Below are 21,175 nucleotides of genomic sequence, written 5' to 3'. Positions count from 1 at the left end.
ATGTTTTTTTTCAAAAAAAAAAAAAAAGGGCCTTTTTTTTTTTTTTTTTTTGGGGTTTAAAGGGTTTAAAAAAACCCCCCCTTTTTTTCCCGGGGGGGGGGAAAAACCCCCCAAAAAAAAAAGGGGCCCCCCCTTTTTTTTTTTTTAAAAAAAAAAAAAATTTTTTTCCCCCCAAAAAATTTTTTTTTAAAAAAATTTTTTTTAAAAATTAAAAAAATTCAAAAAAATTTTTGGGAAAAAACCCCTTTTGGGGAAATTTAAAAATAAAAAAAAGGAAAAAAAAAAAAAAATTTTTTAAAATTTTTTTTTAAAAATTAAAAATAAAAATTAAATTAAAAAAAAAAAAAAAAAAATTAAAAAAAAAAATTTTAAAAAAAAAAATTTAAAAGTTTAAAAAAATTTTTTTGGAAAAAAAAGGGGTTTTTTTTTTTTTTTTTTTTCCAAAATATTATAAAAAAAAAAAAAAAAAATTTAAAAAAATTAAAAAACCCAAAAAAAAAAAACCCCAATTCTGTTTAAAAAAAAAAAGCAGATTTACACAATAGCAAAAATTCGTATGTTTTTTTTTTTTTATCTAAAATTTACTAAAAGGATAAAACAAATGTACATTTTTATTTAAAAGTGTAAAGAAAAACTGGTTTCTCCCCCTTTTTATACCATTTTCTACAACCTTTTCTAGGAATGTTTTAAATTTTATTTTTAAAAATAAATTTTTTTGCCAAAAAAAAAGACATATACATAAAATGTAAACAGTTTACATTAAATTTTGGGCCCCAATTTTCTTTAACATAAACAAATGTTTTTGATTTTACATTTTTTTTTGGGGGAAATTCAAAATTTTACGGGGGAACTTTAAACCTGCATTACCAAAACCCACGATCTTGTTTTTTAAGTCTCATCCTTTAAAAAAAAATTATTATGCTGCCCATGGAAATTTTTTTCCGCAGTTTTTTCCTAAAAAAAAAAACTCCCAAGGGTTTTAGATTTTATTTTAAACTCTCTACGGCAAAACCTAGGAAAAAACATTGACGAGAAAAAGTCATTCTTTTTTTGTTTTTTTTTACGGGGCATGACATTGTGATATTTTTTAAACAGGGACCAAATTGGATTTTTTTTTAAAACCCTTTTAATTTTAATACTTAAGGGAATCTATCCCTCATAAATTTAAAAAAAATTTTTTATTTCCTTCTGAAATTTTTTTTTCATTATTATGTATTTGTTTTTACACCGCCCGCCATTGGGTTTTCATATGTCTTGGGGAAAAAAAAAAACCATAGGGAAACATTTAAAAAATTTTAAGAAAATCTATGAGCCGCCCTCATGACAAAAAACCCAAAATAATGGGTTTTCAAACCCGCTGGATCCAGACCAGCCTGCGCATTTTCCCCGCAGTTTTGATCAGGTTTAAAGGGTGGTTTGCTTTTCAACCCCAAAACAAGGGAGAAAAAATGATACGAACACATGGATTTCCCGATCAGGGCTGCGCGGGTCCCAGGCTGGTTTTGGATCCATGCTGGTTTGCAAAACCCCTTATTTTTGTTTTTTCATTTACCCCCGGGCCCCAAATTTACTCTTTTTTGAAAGGGTTTGGGAAAAATTTTTTTCCTGAAAAATTCCCTTAATTTTTTCTAATACGATAATTTTTCTTAAATTTTTTTCATTTTTCATATTTAAATTAAAATTTAAAAAGGGGGTCCCAAAAATCACGGAATGGGGGAAATAGAAAAAATTACCGATAATTTTTAAGATATAATATTTTTTGATTGTACAAACTTACGTCACAAACTAGGTTTTGAAAATCTGTATATTCCATTTTTAAAAACAAATCTATTGTCGCGGTAAAATTTAGAAAAATAAAATTAAACACACACCCCCTGCCGATTTTTCGACTCCGTAAAAAAAAAGGGATTGCACGGCCTGGCAAAATTTTTTTGACTTGCTCAAATTTGCGTTATACAAAAATAGTGTAAAGAAAGCCTAAATGTTGTAAAAGTTATACCCATTTGGCGCGTCAATGAAAAAAAAGACCTTATTTTACTTTAAATGGTCTTTTATTTGGGGTGTTTTGATAAAATTTGAGAACATTTAAAATTCCGTGTTTTTAAAAAGTTCATTTAATTAAAAAAATTTTTTGCCAAAATTTTGTTGAAAAAAAAAATAAAAATTTATGCCCTTTTTTTGGCCAGGGAAAGGGGGTCCCCCATTAAAAATTTTTAATTAATTTTTATTCCCGAAAAAAACCCGGGGCAAATTTTAAAATTTAGTATTGAACTTACACTCACAATATCCTCTAAAAAAATTTGGTAAAAATGAATCATCTTTCCTAATAAAAAACTTGTCATTTTCATTCTTGAAGAGTTAAAATCGTGTTGATTGAGATTAAAAAAAAAAAAAAAAAACAAACAAAAAAAAAAACTTTCTTCTAAAATTAAAAAATGCAGTTTAATTTTTAAAAAGTGGGTGGACAATAGGGTGGACCAAAAAGGGGAGTTTTTCCTGAATTTTCTTCATGTTTAAAGATCTTTACTTGTTTTTTAAAAGATTTAAAAAAGGTTTTTAACAACATAATTATACTTTTTTTGGAAAAAAGGAAAGGTAGATCTACTTTTTTTTAAAACCCCGCCGACATGGGCCCCCACTATTTTTTATGGCTAAAATTTAAACCCAAAAATTAAATAATGAGGGAAAAAATTTGATTTCCCCAAAGACAAAAAATCAACCAATTTTACAAAAAATTTTTTAAAAATAAGGGGTTTTTTATAATTTTAAACTTTCAAATATTTTCCGGGGATATTTGATTTTTCTTAAACCATTTATTTTACTTTTTTTAAATTTTTTTTTTAAATTACAATCAATTTACGGATTTTTTATTTAAACGGGGATCAAAATTTAATAATTTAAAAAAAATCTAATTTGCCAACTTAGAAATTTAAATTTTTCCCCCGGAAAACTCTTTTAAATAAAAGAGAAAAAACAAAAATTTAAAAAAAATGTTTCAAAGTTTGGGTTTTGTCTTCAATTAATAAAATTTAAAAAAGTAAACCCCCTTATTCCCAAATTTTTTTATTTTTAATTTTTATCGAATTTAAAATTTAAAATTTTTTTTTTTAGAATTGTATACATGTTTATTTTAAAAATTAAAAAATAATTTGAGAGAGATCTGTTTTTAAATTTAAAATTTGTAACCAAAAAATAAGTGAAAAAAAATTCATTTTTGAAAAAAAAAAATCAATTTATTTGTTTTCGATGTGAAATAAAAAAATCTACTTTAAAAAACGGGGGACCGGGCAATAAAATGTGAAAAGCCGGTTTTGCAAAAAATAGACCCGGGGGAGGCTGGGAATTACCGATAAAAGGATCCTGGGAAAGGGGGGGTATCACTTTAGGGTTTTCCTTTTTAAAAATCCCCCGCAGTGATCTCCCCTTTTAAATTTTTAAAAGGGGTACCCCCTAAAGGGAAGTAACCCCTGCGAGGGGGTTTGCTTTCTCAATGTTGCAAGCGGGCTCTGTAAAAAAGGGAAAAAAAAAACTGTGTCGCAATTTTAAATTTAAATTTTGTTTTTGACATAAAAAAGTATTAAAAAGCAAAAAGATGGACCCGCACGAAATATGTTGTGTTGTAAAGGGGAGATTTATTTTAAAAAAAGTAATGACCTTGTGACCCTTTTTAAAAAAAAGTTTTAAAATGCATAATACATTTATGGGATCTAATTACACCCTTTGGGGAAATTTTACCTAGCAAAATGAAATCAAAAGGGAATTGAAAAATCGAGTTAAATTTGTCAAATCAAATACTGTGTACAAATTTTTAAAGGTTAATTTAAAAGAATTAAATTTATTTGGGTTTTTACATTGAAAATTTCAACCAAAAATAACCAAAAATGCATGATTAAATTTACCCAAATTTATTATTCTTTTTTGATTTTTCCCCAATTTAAAATAGACCAATAATCTAAGTGCATTCATTTTACATTATTAACAAAATTAAAAAAAGGGGATTTGTTTATTTCATTTATGATTATTAAATTTTAAAAACCCTTTTATTGATGAAAATTTAAAGGGCACAAAAAGTAATTTTATATTTTTACCTTTCATCACTTTTTACTTATCGACAATAAATTTCTGTTGTAGGAATAAGTTTAAGGATGGAAAAAAAGTTTTGTACAAAAATTAAATTTTCAAACTTAAATTTTCCCATTCCCCCCAAAAAGTTTAACAAGAAAATTGGCGCCCCAAAACCATCCCTCAAAATTTGGGTTTTCCAAACATAAGAAAAAAAAACCCCTTTTTGGGGGTTATTTTATGGAAAAAGGTACCCGAAATTTACCCTTTTCCCCGTAAAACGGGTACATTTTAAAAAATTTTTAAAAAAGAAAATTTATTTTACCAATTTTTTATAAACCCTAAAAATTTTTCATTTTATAGGGTTTTAACCAAAAAAAAACCAAAATTTTCTTAAAGGGAAAAAAAATGGGAATTGAAAAAAAGGGCATTTTAAAAAAACTTTAAACGGTATATAATCTAATTGTTAACCTTACCCCAAATATTTAAATTTTAAGGGAAGTTTTGGGGATAAATTTTAAAAAAGATTAAAAATTTCTTATAAAATTTTAAGGGGTTAAAATCGGGAAAAATTTCCCGTTTTTTTTATACAAAATCCCTTCCTTTCTGAAAATGGTTTTAAAAGGAAAAACAATTTTTAACCGGAAATTTTTTATGGGAAGGGGGAATTTTTTGGGCAAAAAGGAAAAAAAAGAAAACCCCAAAAAGAAACAAGGCCGGTTTTGAAAAACAACAAAAAGCCTTAAAAAAGTGAAAAAATTTTAAAATTACCGGGGGCTTTTTTAATTATTTGCCGAAATGAAAACCCCTTTTTAAAAAATTTTGTTTTATTAAGGGAAAATTTTTATTACAAAATTTTTTAAAGAATTTTCCCAAGTTTTTTAAAAAAACCCCGGCCCAAGTTTTGAAAAAGGCCCTCTTTTCCCTGGAGGGAACTTTTTTTCGGGGAAACCGGCCCCCGGGTTAAAAAAATTTAAGGATCAAGGTCAATTAAATTTTTTTTCATTTTGGAAAAAAAATTAAAATGAACCGGGAATTTTATGCGTTAAACCATTTCAAAATAATATAAAATTTCTTTGCGGCCCTCCCTTTTTTGATAAAAAAACCGGAAAAAATAAAAAAAAACATTTTGACTCTTTTAAAAATGAACCAAAAATTTTGGTTAAGTGGGAAAAAATTTCCCTTTTAAAAAAAAATAAAACCTAAACCTGCTACAAAGCCGATTGTTTAAAACTGTTAACCCCAAAAGGAAAAATTGGGTATTTTGGAAATTTTGTGATTTTACCTTTTCCAAGGGAAAACCCCAAGGGTTTATTTTAAAAAAAAAAAGGGTTTTAAGGCAATTTATTTTTAAAAATTTAAAATTAACAAATTTTTAAATATGTGGAAGTGAAAAAGGGAAGGGGTTTTTTTTTTTCCCTTTTTGGAAAAATTTTTTTAGGGGGAAAAAAAAATTTATTTTAAAGAATGTTTTGGAAAAAAAGAAAAATTTTTTATTTATTACATTTATCCCCCAGTCTAAGGGGAAAACCCTTTTAAAGACCCTTTGCTTTCTAAAAAACCATTGAACATGTTGAAGTACAACCCTATGGGGGATTATTATCATTTTTTATGCCCAATTTTTTGGGATTCTGGTTAAAAAAAAAGAAATTAAAGTGAATATTAAGATTTTAAAGGGACAGTACTCCATTTTAAGTGGGCTATATTTTTCTTGGGTTTTAAAAGGTTTTAACACTTTTGTTTTTAGAAAATTTTAAATTTAACTATAAAACAAAAAAATCAAAGTTATATACCTTTAAAAGTACACTTCGGGGTTTTTCCCGGTTTTTAACATTCCTTTAGCCAAATGTGAAATTTTTGGGGTTTTTTACAAAAAAAATTTTATAACTGCTTTAAAATGGGGAAAAATTGCTTTTCAAAATTAGGCAAAAATTTTTGACTTAGGTTAAAAAGTTAAGGGAAAAATAAAATTTTAAATTTTTCTCAGCCTTTTAAAAAAAAAACTTTCCCCCCATTCTGTGGGTCCAAAACCCCCAAAGGCTTTGATTACTTTTTAATTTTTAGGGAGATTAAAAATCTAGTTTTAATACAAGGGCAGTGGGTTCCCCCTTTTGTTTTCCCTTCTTGATGGAAACAAGCAAAAAGAGGCTACCTGAGGGTTTTAAAACAGGGAACCCCCTTTTTAAAATTCAAACAATAAAAAGGGTTGAAAATGCCCAAAATTTCCCGAAAATTTAACAGAAACAGAAGTAAAAAATTTTATTTAAATTTTTCAAAGGGGGGTTCTTCCCAAATTAAAAAAACCTTTAAAAAAATTTTAATTTTTGAATATGGCCCCCGATTGGGGCAATTTTAAAAAATCCACAAAATTAAATTTTTTTTTCTTTTCTTTTAAACCCTAAAATTAAATTTATAAATTAAGATTTTTTTTTTCCAGAATTATTATTTGGTTTGGCTTTTAAAATAATATTTAAAAAATTGAAAAATTCCCCTTAATTTTCTAATTTTTTTAAAAATTTTTAGTTTTTTTTTGGATTTAGAAAAACAATTTTTGATTTCTAAAATTTTTCAGGTCCCTTTTCAAACTAAAAACCATATTTTGGTTGGGTTTTAAATTGGGTTTTTTTTTTTTTTTAAAAAATTAAGGGTTGTTTCTTTTAACAATTTAAATTTTCATTTTGGGGAAAATTATAAATTTAAAAATTATTTGCCGCCCTTTTAATTTAACTTCCTTTTTACAACAAAATTTTCTTAAAAGAAATTTTAACTTTTGCGGAAAAATTTAAAGGCAAAAATTTTTTTGGGCCCTGGAAAAGTTTTTAAAAGAAAAGGTAAATAAACCCCTTTTTCAAATTTATTTACAAACATATAAATTTTTTAATAAATTAAAAAAAAAGGGTTGAAAAAAATGGGGTGGCTCCTTTGCCTAAATGGATAAGGTAGCTGACTTCAAGCAAAAATTTTACTCTCACTACTATTTGTTTAGATCCTGTCACAGATTATGAAGTCTTTTATGAGGATGATGGAAGATTGATGGTTTCTACTCAAAATTATCATCTAAGATTTTACTCCTCCAATTATGTTTGAAACTCTTGAATCAAAATCAACAACAACAAGTGTTACTGTGATAATTATATTTTTCAGGTGTAAGATGTGAGGCAAATACATTTGATGGCGAGCGTTGTTTATATGGGGCTCTAACTGACAAAATAAAGAGGCTTCTCTTGTCATATAACATGGTGTCATCTAAAGTAATAAGAAGAGATTTATATGAGGAATTTCTGAGAAGGTATGGTCATTTTGGAGAAATAAAAAAAGCATTATTAAAATTGCTAAAAATAATGACATGGTCTACCACTAAGTTTTTGTTTTGGTAAAATTGCTATCTTAATATCAGTAAAAATTTCTTTAACTCACCACTATAGGGTCTTATCTTTACCAATATGCTCCTGGCACTTACCAGATTGTTTATGGGTTTCTTGTCAGTTTCAAAATTTAGTAATGGATTTTCAAACATGTTTACAGATTGGCTGGACCAGAATTTCTTCTGTGTTTCCAGAATGGCAGTACTTTTTAGCTCAATTAGAGGTACATGTATTGTTACAGTCCTGGCGGTGTTGCCATCCAGCAAACTTGTACCTGGATCATAACTTTTTAAGTTCTTGGTGTATTGTCTTCATACTTGGCCATAACAACCCTTGAGACCTTTCAGTAGACTAGACTAACCTTGACCTTAATCAATAAATGACCTTGACCTTCAAGGTCAAATGTCTAAATTGTGCTTGTTTCTTGCAGTTCTTGACTATAACTTCGTTATTTTTTAATGGATTGTCTTCAAACTTGTTTTTATGTATTAACAGGTTGGCTGAACCAGAATTTCTTCCAGTTTCCAGCAGATTGGCATTTAATATGTTTCCAGATTGGCTGGACCAGAATTTTTTCCATATTTCCAGATTGACTGTATTTATTTTTATATGTTAACATGTTAGCTGAACCAGAATTTCTTCCATGTTTCCAGATTGGCAGTTTACATGTAACATATTTACAGGTTGACAGAACCAGAATTTCTTACATATTTTCAGGTTAGGCCCGAAAAACAGGGAATGAAAAACAAATTTGGTTCAAAAAGGTTTAAATGTTTCATTTTGAAGGGGGATTTCCGTTTCATAGATGTGTGCTCAGCTGTAGAAGCTCATACTTTGCTGACTTGTTTCGGACACGCTGGCTTGGCAGGAAGGTGATTAAACTAAAGCACCCAGGTGTAAGTAATATTTCCTTCATCATAATTATTATAGCCTGTAGAGATACACATTTTCTAAAACCGAGGTATATTTTGTCTGCGTTCAAATCATGGGTCATATTAATTTTTTAACACTCTTTTGCATTTCTTATCAATTCTCATTACTGGAGTTATGTACACAATTTATAGCACATATTGTTTTCAACAATCAGTGGACCAAATTAAATTTTTTTTTCACGGGAATATTCAAAAATATTTATTGTCTTAATTGTTAACAATTGCAGACCACAGTTCAGACGGCAAGATTGTGGTTGTACTTGGTCTGCGCTCTGGTCTTAAGGGTATAGATGATTGTTTTCTAGCAGAAAAAGGATTATATAAGAAACATACCAATATCAGTTATTGCTGTAATTTAGATAAACATTTTCAAAGTCAGCTCAAAAAACAATTGTTATTGTATGAAGACGACACCTTGCAATGAAAACTTCAAGTAATATTTTTATGATCATTGTATTTTTCTGAATTTCTTTAACAGATTCTGCCAGGTGCTTTTAAACAGATTGTCCAGTACTTGTATTCAGGTAAAATATTGAATATTTCTGTGTTTATAGTTAGAAATTTTTTAAAGGCAATCTTAGAAATGATATTCAGATGAAATATTTAATCACTTTGTTTATGTGTTTGGTAAATACTCAAGATCTTTCAGTAATTTTAGTAAGGTGAAATATCCAGTTACTCTGTGTATGTCAGTCTTGGTAATCATATACTTTTATTAAGTTAAATTTTAAATAATATTCATTTTTATGTGTTTTGGTAAATACTTGATCATTCTGTAAATTTTACTGATATTCAGATGAAATATTTAATCACTTTTTTAGATCACCTGTCACAAAGTGACAGGGTGAGCTTTTGTGATCGCTTTTCGTCCGGCGTCCGTCCGTCGTCCGTCCGTCCGTAAACTTTTACTTTAAATGACATCTCCTCATAAACCACTAAGCCAATTTCATCCAAACTTCACAGGAATGTTCATTTGGTGGTCACCTTTAAAAAAAAAAGAATTTAATTCCATGCAGAACTCTGGTTGCCATGGCAACCGAAAGAAAAAACTTTAAATATCTTCTTTTAAAAAACCCAAAGAGCTAGAGCTTAGATATTTGGCATGAAAAATCTTCTAGTGAGTGTCTACAAATTTTGTTCAAACAAAAGCCCTGGGGTCAAAATTGGCCCTGCCCCAGGGGGTCATTGATTTTCCCTATATGCATATAGTAAAAACTTAAAAAATCTTCTTTTAAAGAACCAAAAGAGCTAGAGCTAAGATATTTAGCATGAAACATCTTCTAATGAGTGTCTACCAAGTTTGTTGAAATAAAAGCCCTGGGGTCAAAATTGGCCCCGCCCCAGGGGGTCATTGATTTTCCTTATATGCAAAAAGTAAAAACTTAAAAAAATCTTCTTTTAAAGAACTCAAAGAGCTAGAGCTAAGATATTTAGCATGAAAAATGTTCTAATGGGTGTCTACCAAGTTTGTTCAAATAAAAACCCTGGGGTCAAAATTTGCCCCGCCCCGTGGGTCATTGATTTTCCTTATATATGTGTATAGCAAAAACTTTAAAAAATCTTCTTTGAAAAAACCTAAATAGCTAGAGTTTAGATATTAAGCATGAAACATCTTCTAGTGAGTGTCTACAAAGTTTGTTCAGATTAAAGCCCTGGGGACAAAATTGCCCCCGCCCCGGGGGTCATTGATTTTCCTTATATGTGTATAGCAAAAACTTAAAAATCTTCTTTGAAAAAACCCAAATAGCTAGAGTTTAGATATTAAGCATGAAACATGTTCTAGTAAGTGTCTACAAAGTTTGTTCAAATAAAGGCCCCGGGGTCAAAACTGGCCCCTCCCCAGGGGTGTCATTGTTTTTAACTATATGTGTATAGTAAAACCTTAAAAAATCTTCTTTGAAAAAACCTAAATAGCTAGAGTTTAGATATTTAGCATGAAACATCTTCTAGTGAGTGTCTACAAAGTTTGTTCAGATAAAAGCCCAGGGGTCAAAATTGGCCCTGCCCCAGGGGTCATTGATTTTCCTTATATGTGTATAGCAAAAACTTAAAAATCTTCTTTGAAAAAACCCAAATAGCTAGAGTTTAGATATTAAGCATGAAACATGTGCTAGTAAGTGTCTACAAAGTTTGTTGAAATAAAAGCCCTGGGGTCAAAACTGGCCCCGTCCCAGGGGTGTCATTGTTTTTAACTATATGTGTATAGTAAAAACTTAAAAAAAATTCTTTTAAAAAAACCAATTAGCTTCAGCTTAGATGTTAAGCATGAAACATCGTCTTATGGGTATCTACCATGTTTGTCCAAATAAAAGCCCTTTGGTTAAAATTGGCCCTCCCGGGGGTGGGGAGCGGGTGCAGATCATTGTTTCTCAATATATGCGTGTAGTAAAAACTTAACATCATGAAACATCTTCTTATGGATGTCTTCCAAGTTTGTTCAAATAAAAGCTCTGGGGTTTAAACTGGCCTATATACAGTTGAGCGACCTCAGGGCCATCATGGCCCTCTTGTTTATGTGTTTGGTAAATACTCAAAATCTTTCTGTAATTTATTAAGGTAAAATATCCAGTTACTTTGCGTATTAGTCTTGGTAATCATTCTACACTTGACCATTCAGTATTGTTTATGTGTTTTTGTAAAAAGATGTACTCAAAGCAAATACATGTATTTTATCTTTGTGAGCATTTAAAGAACATAATTATTATAAGTAAGTCCTTTCTTATTTCATATTGACTGGTGCTTGTATAGTAACAGTAAGGTTATGATAGTGGGGAAATTCTTAAGTAAAAGACTTCATTAATTTTATTATGTTCTAACTGATAAAAATTGTTTTCAGGCATGGGTGAAAGTTTTCAGGAATATACCTAAGTTCAGGATATTCAGACTCCTGAAAGCAATCTTAAACTTTTTCAAACAACAGAAAATTGTTAAATTCAGGATTTTCATGATGTTTCAAATTTCAAACTTCCACTCATGTTTTCAGGTCAAATGGAGATTCCTTTTTATGAAATAGAAGCATGTATCACACTAGCAAAACAATGTAAAATGTTGAAATTGATTGACCTTATTGAGGACAAATGTAAGAAGAATGCCTCTTTTGGTAAGTCACATTTTTATATATTGCTGGTAGTATGGCTTTCTATTCAATCTGAAAAGTTCAGTTAACAGTCACTACAAGATGTATATGGTTGAATTAAAGGGACACCACTTTTGATTTTTGACATGACGGGACTGAATTATGTCTCGAGATTAATGTTTCATTTGATGTAGATTTAGACCCATAACTTTACTGCAAAGTTTCAGATCATTTGCACACTTTGTTTTTCTAGAAGAATTATTCTTATTGTAAAAATGACCCAAATTTGTAAAGTGTTGCAATGTTTTTCACTCAAATCAGGCTAAGAATAGCTTAAAAATATGATTTTCAATTTATTTCTTAGTGCATGTATTTCTTAATTATCTTTTGCATGTCTTTCTGTTTAAAGTATCCCAGCTGATCTTTGTAAGAAATTAAATTTTATGTTTTTATGACTTTGAACCACAGTGAAGTTCCTTTAAAATTGAATTTAGATAAGAGAAAATTTTTGAATTGCTGAAATGTGTTCATATGAAACATCAGCCTTAAAGTGGCAACTGATTCTACCCATGTGACCAATGCAGATAAAGATTATAGCTATAACCTGTTCAGTCAGTACATATTTGGAGATTTCCCCTGATAAATAGTTATGTTGAGATTGAAAGATTGGAAAAGGTCATATAAGATATTAAAGAGTGGTAAGGGTTGATTATAATGTAACTTTACATGTGTTTTAGAAGAACAAATTTAGATCATGCTTGTTCTCTTGTTTATATAGGGGATTATGTAATTTTTTTTTTCAAACTGTCACAATAGATAATATGATGTCAAGCCAGATTGTTGAAGTTAATCAATTTAAATGAAGAAATTTATTTATTTCTGCGGATTTACAGAATCAACGAAGCCAGGTGTGCATATAACAACTGTATTAGTGGAGGAGCCCGACAAGTGGAAGCTTCAGTTAGATTTTGGTACGCTTGCTGACATCGCCCTTCCTTCAGAACTTTGCTCAATTGTAAGTATATCTATATGTGCATCATGTGTATTTTTTAGATCTTATTTTATTGCGGGCTCTTTTCTGATTGGTCTTTTGTCTTTGAACCACTTACCCATTACTACTGAGGGTCCAAATGTAGCTTTTGACTTTGAATTTTTTCATATCAAGAAGCTGTCATTCAGCTGTCAGAAGGTCAGTGGTTTTACTTGGGTGTGCGTGTTTGTGCATAAAATAAATATACACAGGAAAGTTTGATAGTGACTGAATGACCTTAAATTATTGACAAAATATAGGTGTAAACTACATGTTTGTATACAAAAAAATGTAGCTGAGGCTTTTTGCATTGTTGTTAGACGATGTCATTGTGAATATGTACATGTTTTATATGTCCTTTTTATGCCCCCGCCATGTAATGGCCGGGGCATATAGTGTTACCCTGTTCCGTCCTTCCGTCATTCCGTCCTTCCGTCATTCCGTCCTTCCGTCATTCCGTCATTCTGTCATTCCGTCATCATCAGTTTCCGTTCATTATTTTAGTAACGGTTGCACACATTCAACTCAAATTTGACATATGGATATGTCATGAGAAAATACAGGTCAAGTTCGAATTTGGTCATGGTTCGATGATTTTTGGCAGAGTTATGCCCCTTTTACTTTGAAAATAATATGAAATTTTCAGTTTCCGTTCATTATCTCCATAACGATACAACACGTTCAACTCAAACTTGACATATGGATATGTCATGAGAAAATACAGGTCAAGTTCGAATTTGGTCATGGTTCGATGATTTTTGGCAGAGTTATGCCCCTTTTACTTTGAAAATAATATGAAATTTTCAGTTTCCGTTCATTATCTCCATAACGATACAACACGTTCAACTCAAACTTGACATATGGATATGTCATGCAGAAAATATACAGGTCAAGTTCGAATTTGGTCATGGTTCGATGATTTTTGGCAGAGTTATGCCCCTTTTACTTTGAAAATAATATGAAATTTTCAGTTTCCGTTCATTATCTCCATAACGATACAACACGTTCAACTCAAACTTGACATATGGATATGTCATGAGAAAATACAGGTCAAGTTCGAATTTGGTCATGGTTCGATGATTTTTGGCAGAGTTATGCCCCTTTTACTTTGAAAATAATATGAAATTTTCAGTTTCTGTTTATTATCTCCCCAACAGTACAACACATTCAACTCAAACTTGACATATGGATACATCAAAGGAATGCGCAGGTCAAGTTCAAATTTGGTTGGGTTCAATGATTTTTGGCAGAGTTATGCCCCTTTCACTTTGAAAATAATATGAAATTTTCAGTTTCTGTTTATTATCTCCCCAACAGTACAACACATTCAACTCAAATTAGACATATGGATACGTTTTTGGAATGCGCAGGTCAAGTTTAAATTTGGTCATGGTTCAATGAATTTTGGCAGGGTAATGCCCCTTTCACCTTGAAAATAATATGAAATTTACAGTTTCTGTTCATTATCTACCCAACAGTGTTACATATTCAACTCAAATTTGACATATGGATATGTCAAAGGAATGGGCAGGTTGGAATTTGGTCATGGTTATATCCCTTTCACTTTGAAAATAATATAGATACATCTTGGGAATAAGCAGTTTAAGTTTGAATTTGGTCGTGGTTCAATGATTTTGGACAAACTTATCTTTCTTGAATGTTGGAAAAATTTTGAACTTTCAGCTTCAGCACTCATACTTTTGTGGAAATGTATGTAGCCATTATTTTGGCTACAAATATGAAATATGCTATTTTCAAAAGGTCAAGACTGAATAATTTCAGTGCCTTGAACATTGTATGAAAATGGTTTGTGTTAACATTGAAAAGTTTAAAGGGCTTTGAACTGCAAATGAAAAAAATAATTTGTGCAAACAAATTTGGAACTAAATATTATAACATCTGAAATTTTGGCTGCATGTGGGGGCATCCGTGGCATGATGACACATTTCTAGTTTTGTAAAATGAATAAAGCAGTTTAATCAGTATAAAATGTCAGTAAAATTTGATAATTTTGGAATATATGAATTGCTTTAATTGGATATTTGAATATGTTCCATTGCAGGTACATACATGTATAACTTAATTTGAATTTTTAATTATACTATAATATAATGATTTAACAATATTTCTGAAGATATTCAAAACATCAGTGTTGTAGAGCTTGAATATGTACATGTAATATTATTCGTTTACTTTAAATTGCAAATGCTGTTTGATTAGTATTCGTCCAATGGTTTGAAATGCAGACCCTCAACTTCTTGCAGATAAACATGAATTCTTATTTACCTACATGTCATTTTAGTTAGCTTGACTTTTTCAAATAAAAGATTTGAGCTATTGCTACAGTAATAATGCCATTCCTGTAGCTGTGGACTGTCTTCATACTTTGATATAACAACCCTTTAGGCAAGACTTTCATGTAAACAGACCAAACCTGACATTGACACATAAATGACCTTGACTTTTAAGGTCAACAGTTTGCATTCTGCTTGATATTTTGTTATTATTGGCTATAATTTTGTTATAAATGATTGTCTTCATACATGGATACAGCAATACTTCCATTAATAGCTTTACAAAAAAAGATTAACCTTTACCTTAACTCACCAATGACCTTGATCTTGAAGGTAAAATTTGAAATTTCCTGTATTTTTGCTGTAATTGGCTATTTCTTTGTTATTTACATGTATGAATGGATTGTGTTTATACTTAGACACAACAAGATCTACCAGTAAACCAATTTGACCATGCCTTTAGCTCATCAATGACCTTGACCTTGAAGGTCATATTTTTGAATGTTGCTTGATTTTTGCTATAATATGAAATTTGCTATAATTGCTATTACTTTGCGGACGGCTTAATTCATTTACAGGTTTGATTTCTACTTGGACAAAATAACACTTGTGGCTCAACTGACATGTTGAATAATTAAAAAATGACCTTGATCTTAAAATGATCTTAAATTTCAATGTCTAATTATAAGCATAAATTGACCTTTAAATGACCTTGATCATCAAGGTCAAATACATTATTTGGCCTTAATTGTGGTAATTATTTCATGTTATTATGGTTTTGATTGATACATTGACAAAATAGCAAATATGACATATCAAAATCTTAAATATTTCATGTATGACCTTGATCAGTAAAATTTAACCTTTGACTGTCAATGTCAAACATAAAATTTTAATTTTATTTTATGCAAAATAATGATGTTTCTTTGGAAATTCTTAACTACAATATTCATCCTTCGATGTGTTTGACTTAAGAAATAAGGAAAATTCAAGCCTCACTTGACAGTATTTCTTGTTGTATTATAGGCCACAGGTGAATTACCTTTTGAGCCGGAGTTTGCCTCAGTCTATGCAGATCTACAGCTTGTTGTTGAAGGACATAAATTTTACTGCCATAAGGTTTGCTTATCTATTTAAATATGGATTTTACTTAAAGAAAATAGTCAGTATTTTTAACTAATCTTATTTGCATATAATGCACTAAAGTGATAATATATTTCTTTTGACTCATACCCTGCTGGAACTTAAAGTCATTAACCTTTGCCCCCAGTATACAGCCAGGCCAGTCTGCACACCCAAGTAGTCTGGCCATACTCTATACTGCTGGCTAACAAACTTTGAACTTTCATCTTGATATCCCTAAAGTAGATAATGGACTTTTCCAAAAATAGATGCTGAACAAGTCCATTGAGAAAATCGCGCAGGAAAAGTTCACCTTTGCATGTTTGTCCACCTGTCTGATACATGAAATCAGTCACCTTGGATTTGTTAATTAGTTTAATGTCAGTAACTTAGGTGATTTGAACTTTTATTGTTGCACAACAATTATATCTAATTATATTAATTAATTAATTACTGAATGGAATAGTTGACTTTTTTAAATGTGTTTTAGGTCACAAGATGAAAGGTCACTGTGATTTTACAAATGTATAATTATAGTGATAGCAATTTCTGTTTAAAAGCATAACCCTTTAGTTACTGAATTTATGTAATGGATTTGCCCTGTTTTGAATTGGAATTATAAGTCAATTTAGTTATTCTGAGAATTCAATAATAAAAAATACCGAAATTGAGCTACCAGCAATATAGGGCCTGGTTAGACTCTGGGCATGTGCAGGCTGGCCTGGCTGTATACAGGTGGCAAAGTGGGGTAATATTTAATTCCCAGTTGTTAATATTTAAATTTGTTTCAGATCTTCATCCTTAACAAATACAAAATAAAACCCACTTAAATTTATATCATACCAATTGTGAGCAATTATTTCATTTACAGGTATTTTTCTGTGGTAGAAGTGATTATTTTAGGGCATTAGTTAACGATCATTTTGGTGAGGGTTGGACATCCGAAGATCAGTTACCTGTTCTAGAATTACACAACATAAGTGTAGAAATATTTGTTAAAGTCATGTACTATCTCTACCAGGATTATTGTGAGGTCAGTAAACAGTTCATGCTGATGAGATCTTTTGAGTGTACTTTTATGTATTCTTAAAGGCCCATTATGCCACAGAAATGCTTTTACTTGGCTTTTAAATTTTGGTTTACTTTTATAGTATCCAAAAAGTTACTAATAGGCCAATTACCTGAACCATCTTTTTCATCTGTTGCTTTTTAGAAATAAGCACAAATATAGTGAATAAGTATTTTGTATGGATTTAAAATTACTACATTGTTTACATTTTGCTACTTTTATGACAAATAATTTCACATTTATTGCATCTTTCTTCAGTTAACAAGCAGTTAACAGTCTGTAGTTCCTACAAATGTCCCCATGACAACCGTCTGATCTCACATTCTCTAAATCCATTGTTTAAATATTATTCAATTCATGTTTGCCCTTTTGAAAGTAGTAAACATTTATTTGTTTCTGAGGCATAATGTGCCTTTAAAGGGATTATAATTTTTTTATATATGTTTTCGATAATTTTGTACCATTTGATATAGGTCTTGAACTAATTAATTGTGCGCAAAATTTCAGATCATTCCCTCACTCTCTTTTCCCAGAATTATTACTTTAATTACGCAAAATGACCAAACAATAAAAAGCAGGCTGAACTGGTGCAAAAAAAAATAAAAAAAATAGTTATAATTGTTTTTCAATTTGACCCTAAGTATATTTTATTACTAACTTTTCCAGATTTTTTTCCAGCTAGAGTGCATGTCTTGATCTATGCAAGAATTTGAAATTTTAGGTTAAACAAAAAGCTAAACTTAAGACAAATATTTCATGAGTATGTTGAATGTCAAGATTGCTTTATTTTGAAAAAAAATTTCACATTTTGATTGCTTATATATGAAGATAAGCAATTTATCTGTTGCTTTTATAATGACTAAATTTGAATATTTTTTATTGATAATATATTTCAACCTTATTGCTAACAGGGTAAGGGATATAACTGCTTGCCCCTAACCACTGTGGGTTCAAATCTCTGCAGGGACTTTGGATTCTTCCATGTGAGGGAGCTATCCAGCTAGCTAAAGAAATGTCAGTGGTTCTACTCAATGTGCCAGTTTGTGCCTGAAATAATGGAAGGACACCCAAGGTTTTCCTCCTCCAGTAAAACTGGAAAGTTGTCTTATGACCTATACTGTGTTGATGGGGCGTAAAAACCCAATTAAAACAAAATGCTTTTAGACTAGCATTTTTAGACTAGCATAAGTCACTTTGTGAATTTAATATATAATGTGAGCTTTCCTGGTCTGAGAAATTCTTAAAATTCCTATTTCTCAATAAAATTTTCATGAAATTTAAGGCAAGTTCTTTTGACGGATTGTATTGACAACTGTATAAATCAAAGAAAATTGTAATGTATGTGTATTAAACAAATGATATACGTATCATATTGAACTCAAAGACTCTTCTTAGTTTATAAATGATTGTTTACAATATACTTTTATATATTTAAATTATATTAGAATTGTACATTAGAAAGACACATGTTATATTTTAACAGCTATCAGAGGAAAACGTGTATGATGTATTATGTGCGGCAGACATGTTTCTACTTCCTGGTTTAAAACGTTTCTGCGCCAATGCCATGGCAAAGTTTCTCACAGTAAATGATGTAGTGACAGTACTCCGGACGGCACGAATGTTCAATCTTCCACGACTTGAAGACCAGTGTGCAGAGTTTATTGCAAAAAATCTCGAACCTGTGAGTACATATGCATTATAAGTATCGTACATAAATCTCAAATGTATGTATCATAGATATAAGACCTGTGAGTCAATACACTGCCACCTCATTATAATGCGCCCCCATGATAATGCTAGACTCGGTATAACGTTAGCCTCAGTATAACCCTCATAGACCTTGATTCCAAAAAGAAAAGAAAAAATCTTATTTTTTGCTGCTAACATTTTTTTCATGTACATTAAAGATCCTGTATGTGGTAATTGAGGTTGTATACCACACTTAAGTGAAATTATGCCTATAAAACAATTTTCAAACATCGAAGAATATGTATAATATGTACTGCAGATATGTAATCATTAAAATATATGCATTCATTTCTTATTGAAAAATTTGACTTAGACTTTATAGAAAATAATTTTTTGTTACCTCCCTTTATTTACATGAAATGTTAACTTCGGTAATATCTTTATAAATAATGCTTTTTGGAACTTACAAAATTGATAAATCTTAATTTGAGCATCATATTTATGATATAAATCCATAAAAAATTTGTGTTACAGGATCTTATATGCCATAATGCTTGTTCAATGTGACAGTTAATGCAGTAATTTTATGATGAGGGTTATATATCAAAACCTTATTTAAACACAATGTTGAGACTGTGGACCTCAACATAAGTGTTATAACGAGGTGCAGTGTATATATTTCAGGTATCATATTGAAACTCTAAAGTAAATTATATATTATTAGTATGTCACATGAGCAAATAGGATTAACAAATTAATAAAAATGTAAATTGTTATTTAGAATAAAAAAACTTAGACTTTAGACTGTTTTTATCAAAGAGCTGGAAAAAGATGCATGATGTTAAAAAAGATGACATCAGATGTTTAATTCGAGTATAAAGTCATCATTGCGGTGTAACTTTTAATTATTTTTTTTTTTTGAAGTAATGATATTTGCAATAATAAATTTTTATGCACACACAGAAATCATTGTAATTTTTGTGTTTAAGCCAATCAAAATTCAAGAGATTTATATGAATTATTATGATAGATATCATATTTTATTCTTGAAACTGTGAAGTTATAAGGTAAATAATGGCTAAATGGATAAGATATTTGCATAATGAATCGAAGGTTTGTGGGTTTAAAGGCTACTTGGGTCACAACCATGTTTAGTAATGTGACACCAGTGAGTGACACCAGCACTGGTAATTTCCAGCATGTTTTGTTTTAATAGATATAGAAATCAATTGATGTTTTAAAATTGAATTTGTTTTGATGGGCTTTTTATATTTCTATTGTTTTTCGATTTAAACAGTGTTTTTTTACCTTCTTTTAAATTCTAAAATTTACCTGTTAACAATGCCATTTATATCATTTCATGCAATTTTGTGACTTTACACTGTCATTTATACCTTAAAATGCTAATTTACAAGTAAGCATCACTATTAACACATTTTAGTGCAAATTTACCACTTTGCAAAAATCATTAATACCTAATACCTTACCATGCAAATTTACCACTTTATGATACTTTCAATAAAATGTAACCTTACTATATGAATTTACTTTTCTGTAACATCATTATTACCTTATCTTGTAAATTTACTCTATGTCTTACAATGCAAATATCCCACAATGCGGTGCCGTAACCATGCAAATTTACTACAATGTCAGATATACCTTACAATGCAAATTTACCACTATGCAATACCAGTATCAGCTTCCCATGTTAAATAAAAGTGTTAAAGTTGGCTTTTTTTATCCAAAGCTGAAATGTTGTATGATGTTGTGATAAAAAGAATGTTATATAATGTCAACAGGTTCTACAGCAGGACGAGTTTGCGGAAGTTGTTAAACAAGATGCGTCCGATGTGCAGGACCGTGAGGAGACAGATTCTATTGATATCATTGATAGTATAAGGTTTCATCTCACCAGTTTCATACAAACATACAGTGACATGCAAGAGGCCGAGGAGTCCATGAAAATTATAGACGATTTCCTTGAAAGGATCGGTTTGGAATGTTAGACTTTGTTATGTAGGAAATGGTTCGAATTTTGTGTGTTAAGAATGTATTGTATAAAACATAATTGAATTTTGAACGAGGGGGTTTTCTTTTTTCTGAACAACGGAATAATGCTTGTTTTTGTTTGTATTTTATCAACTCATTTTGTTTTGGAAAATGATTTTTTATTCCTACAAATTGAGGGATATTTGGTTTGGGAAATTATTTAGAGTTTTAGTTATTATCATATTGGTATTTATATATTTTGAAATATATACAAACAAATATATTCACAATATAATACTACCAGGGATGACAATGAGTAACAGGTTAACTGAGTACTCAAACAGGTTAACTGAGTACTTTAAAACAGGTTAACTGAGTACTCAAACAGGTTAACTGAGTACTTTAAAACAGGTTAACTGAGTACTCAAACAGGTTAACTGAGTACTTTAAAACAGGTTAACTGAGTACTCAAACAGGTTAACTGAGTACTCAAACAGGTTAACTGAGTACTCAAACGGGATAAAGGTCAACTGAGTACTCA

The 21,175-nt window shown here is 30.0% G+C and overlaps 1 protein-coding gene across 1 annotated transcript; it reads left to right on the top strand.

The window, feature by feature from the left end:
* The first annotated feature begins 6,274 nt into the window (after nucleotides 1–6,274).
* Nucleotides 6,275–21,044, top strand: LOC132735695 (ankyrin repeat and BTB/POZ domain-containing protein 1-like). The gene is given in 10 exon segments (XM_060722677.1): nucleotides 6,275–6,311; nucleotides 7,207–7,379; nucleotides 8,192–8,323; nucleotides 8,838–8,883; nucleotides 11,343–11,459; nucleotides 12,329–12,450; nucleotides 15,786–15,878; nucleotides 16,753–16,914; nucleotides 18,434–18,634; nucleotides 20,445–21,044. Coding segments are annotated over 10 exon segments (1,290 nt in total). The 3' UTR covers nucleotides 20,652–21,044.
* The last annotated feature ends 131 nt before the right edge of the window (nucleotides 21,045–21,175 follow it).

Source organism: Ruditapes philippinarum, unplaced genomic scaffold, assembly GCF_026571515.1.
Source record: "Ruditapes philippinarum isolate M1 unplaced genomic scaffold, ASM2657151v2 ctg741_1_1_1_1, whole genome shotgun sequence".
NCBI lineage: Eukaryota > Metazoa > Mollusca > Bivalvia > Venerida > Veneridae > Ruditapes > Ruditapes philippinarum.
The sequence above is the reverse complement of the archived record's forward strand: the minus strand, read 5'-3'. Positions and strand labels throughout refer to the sequence as shown.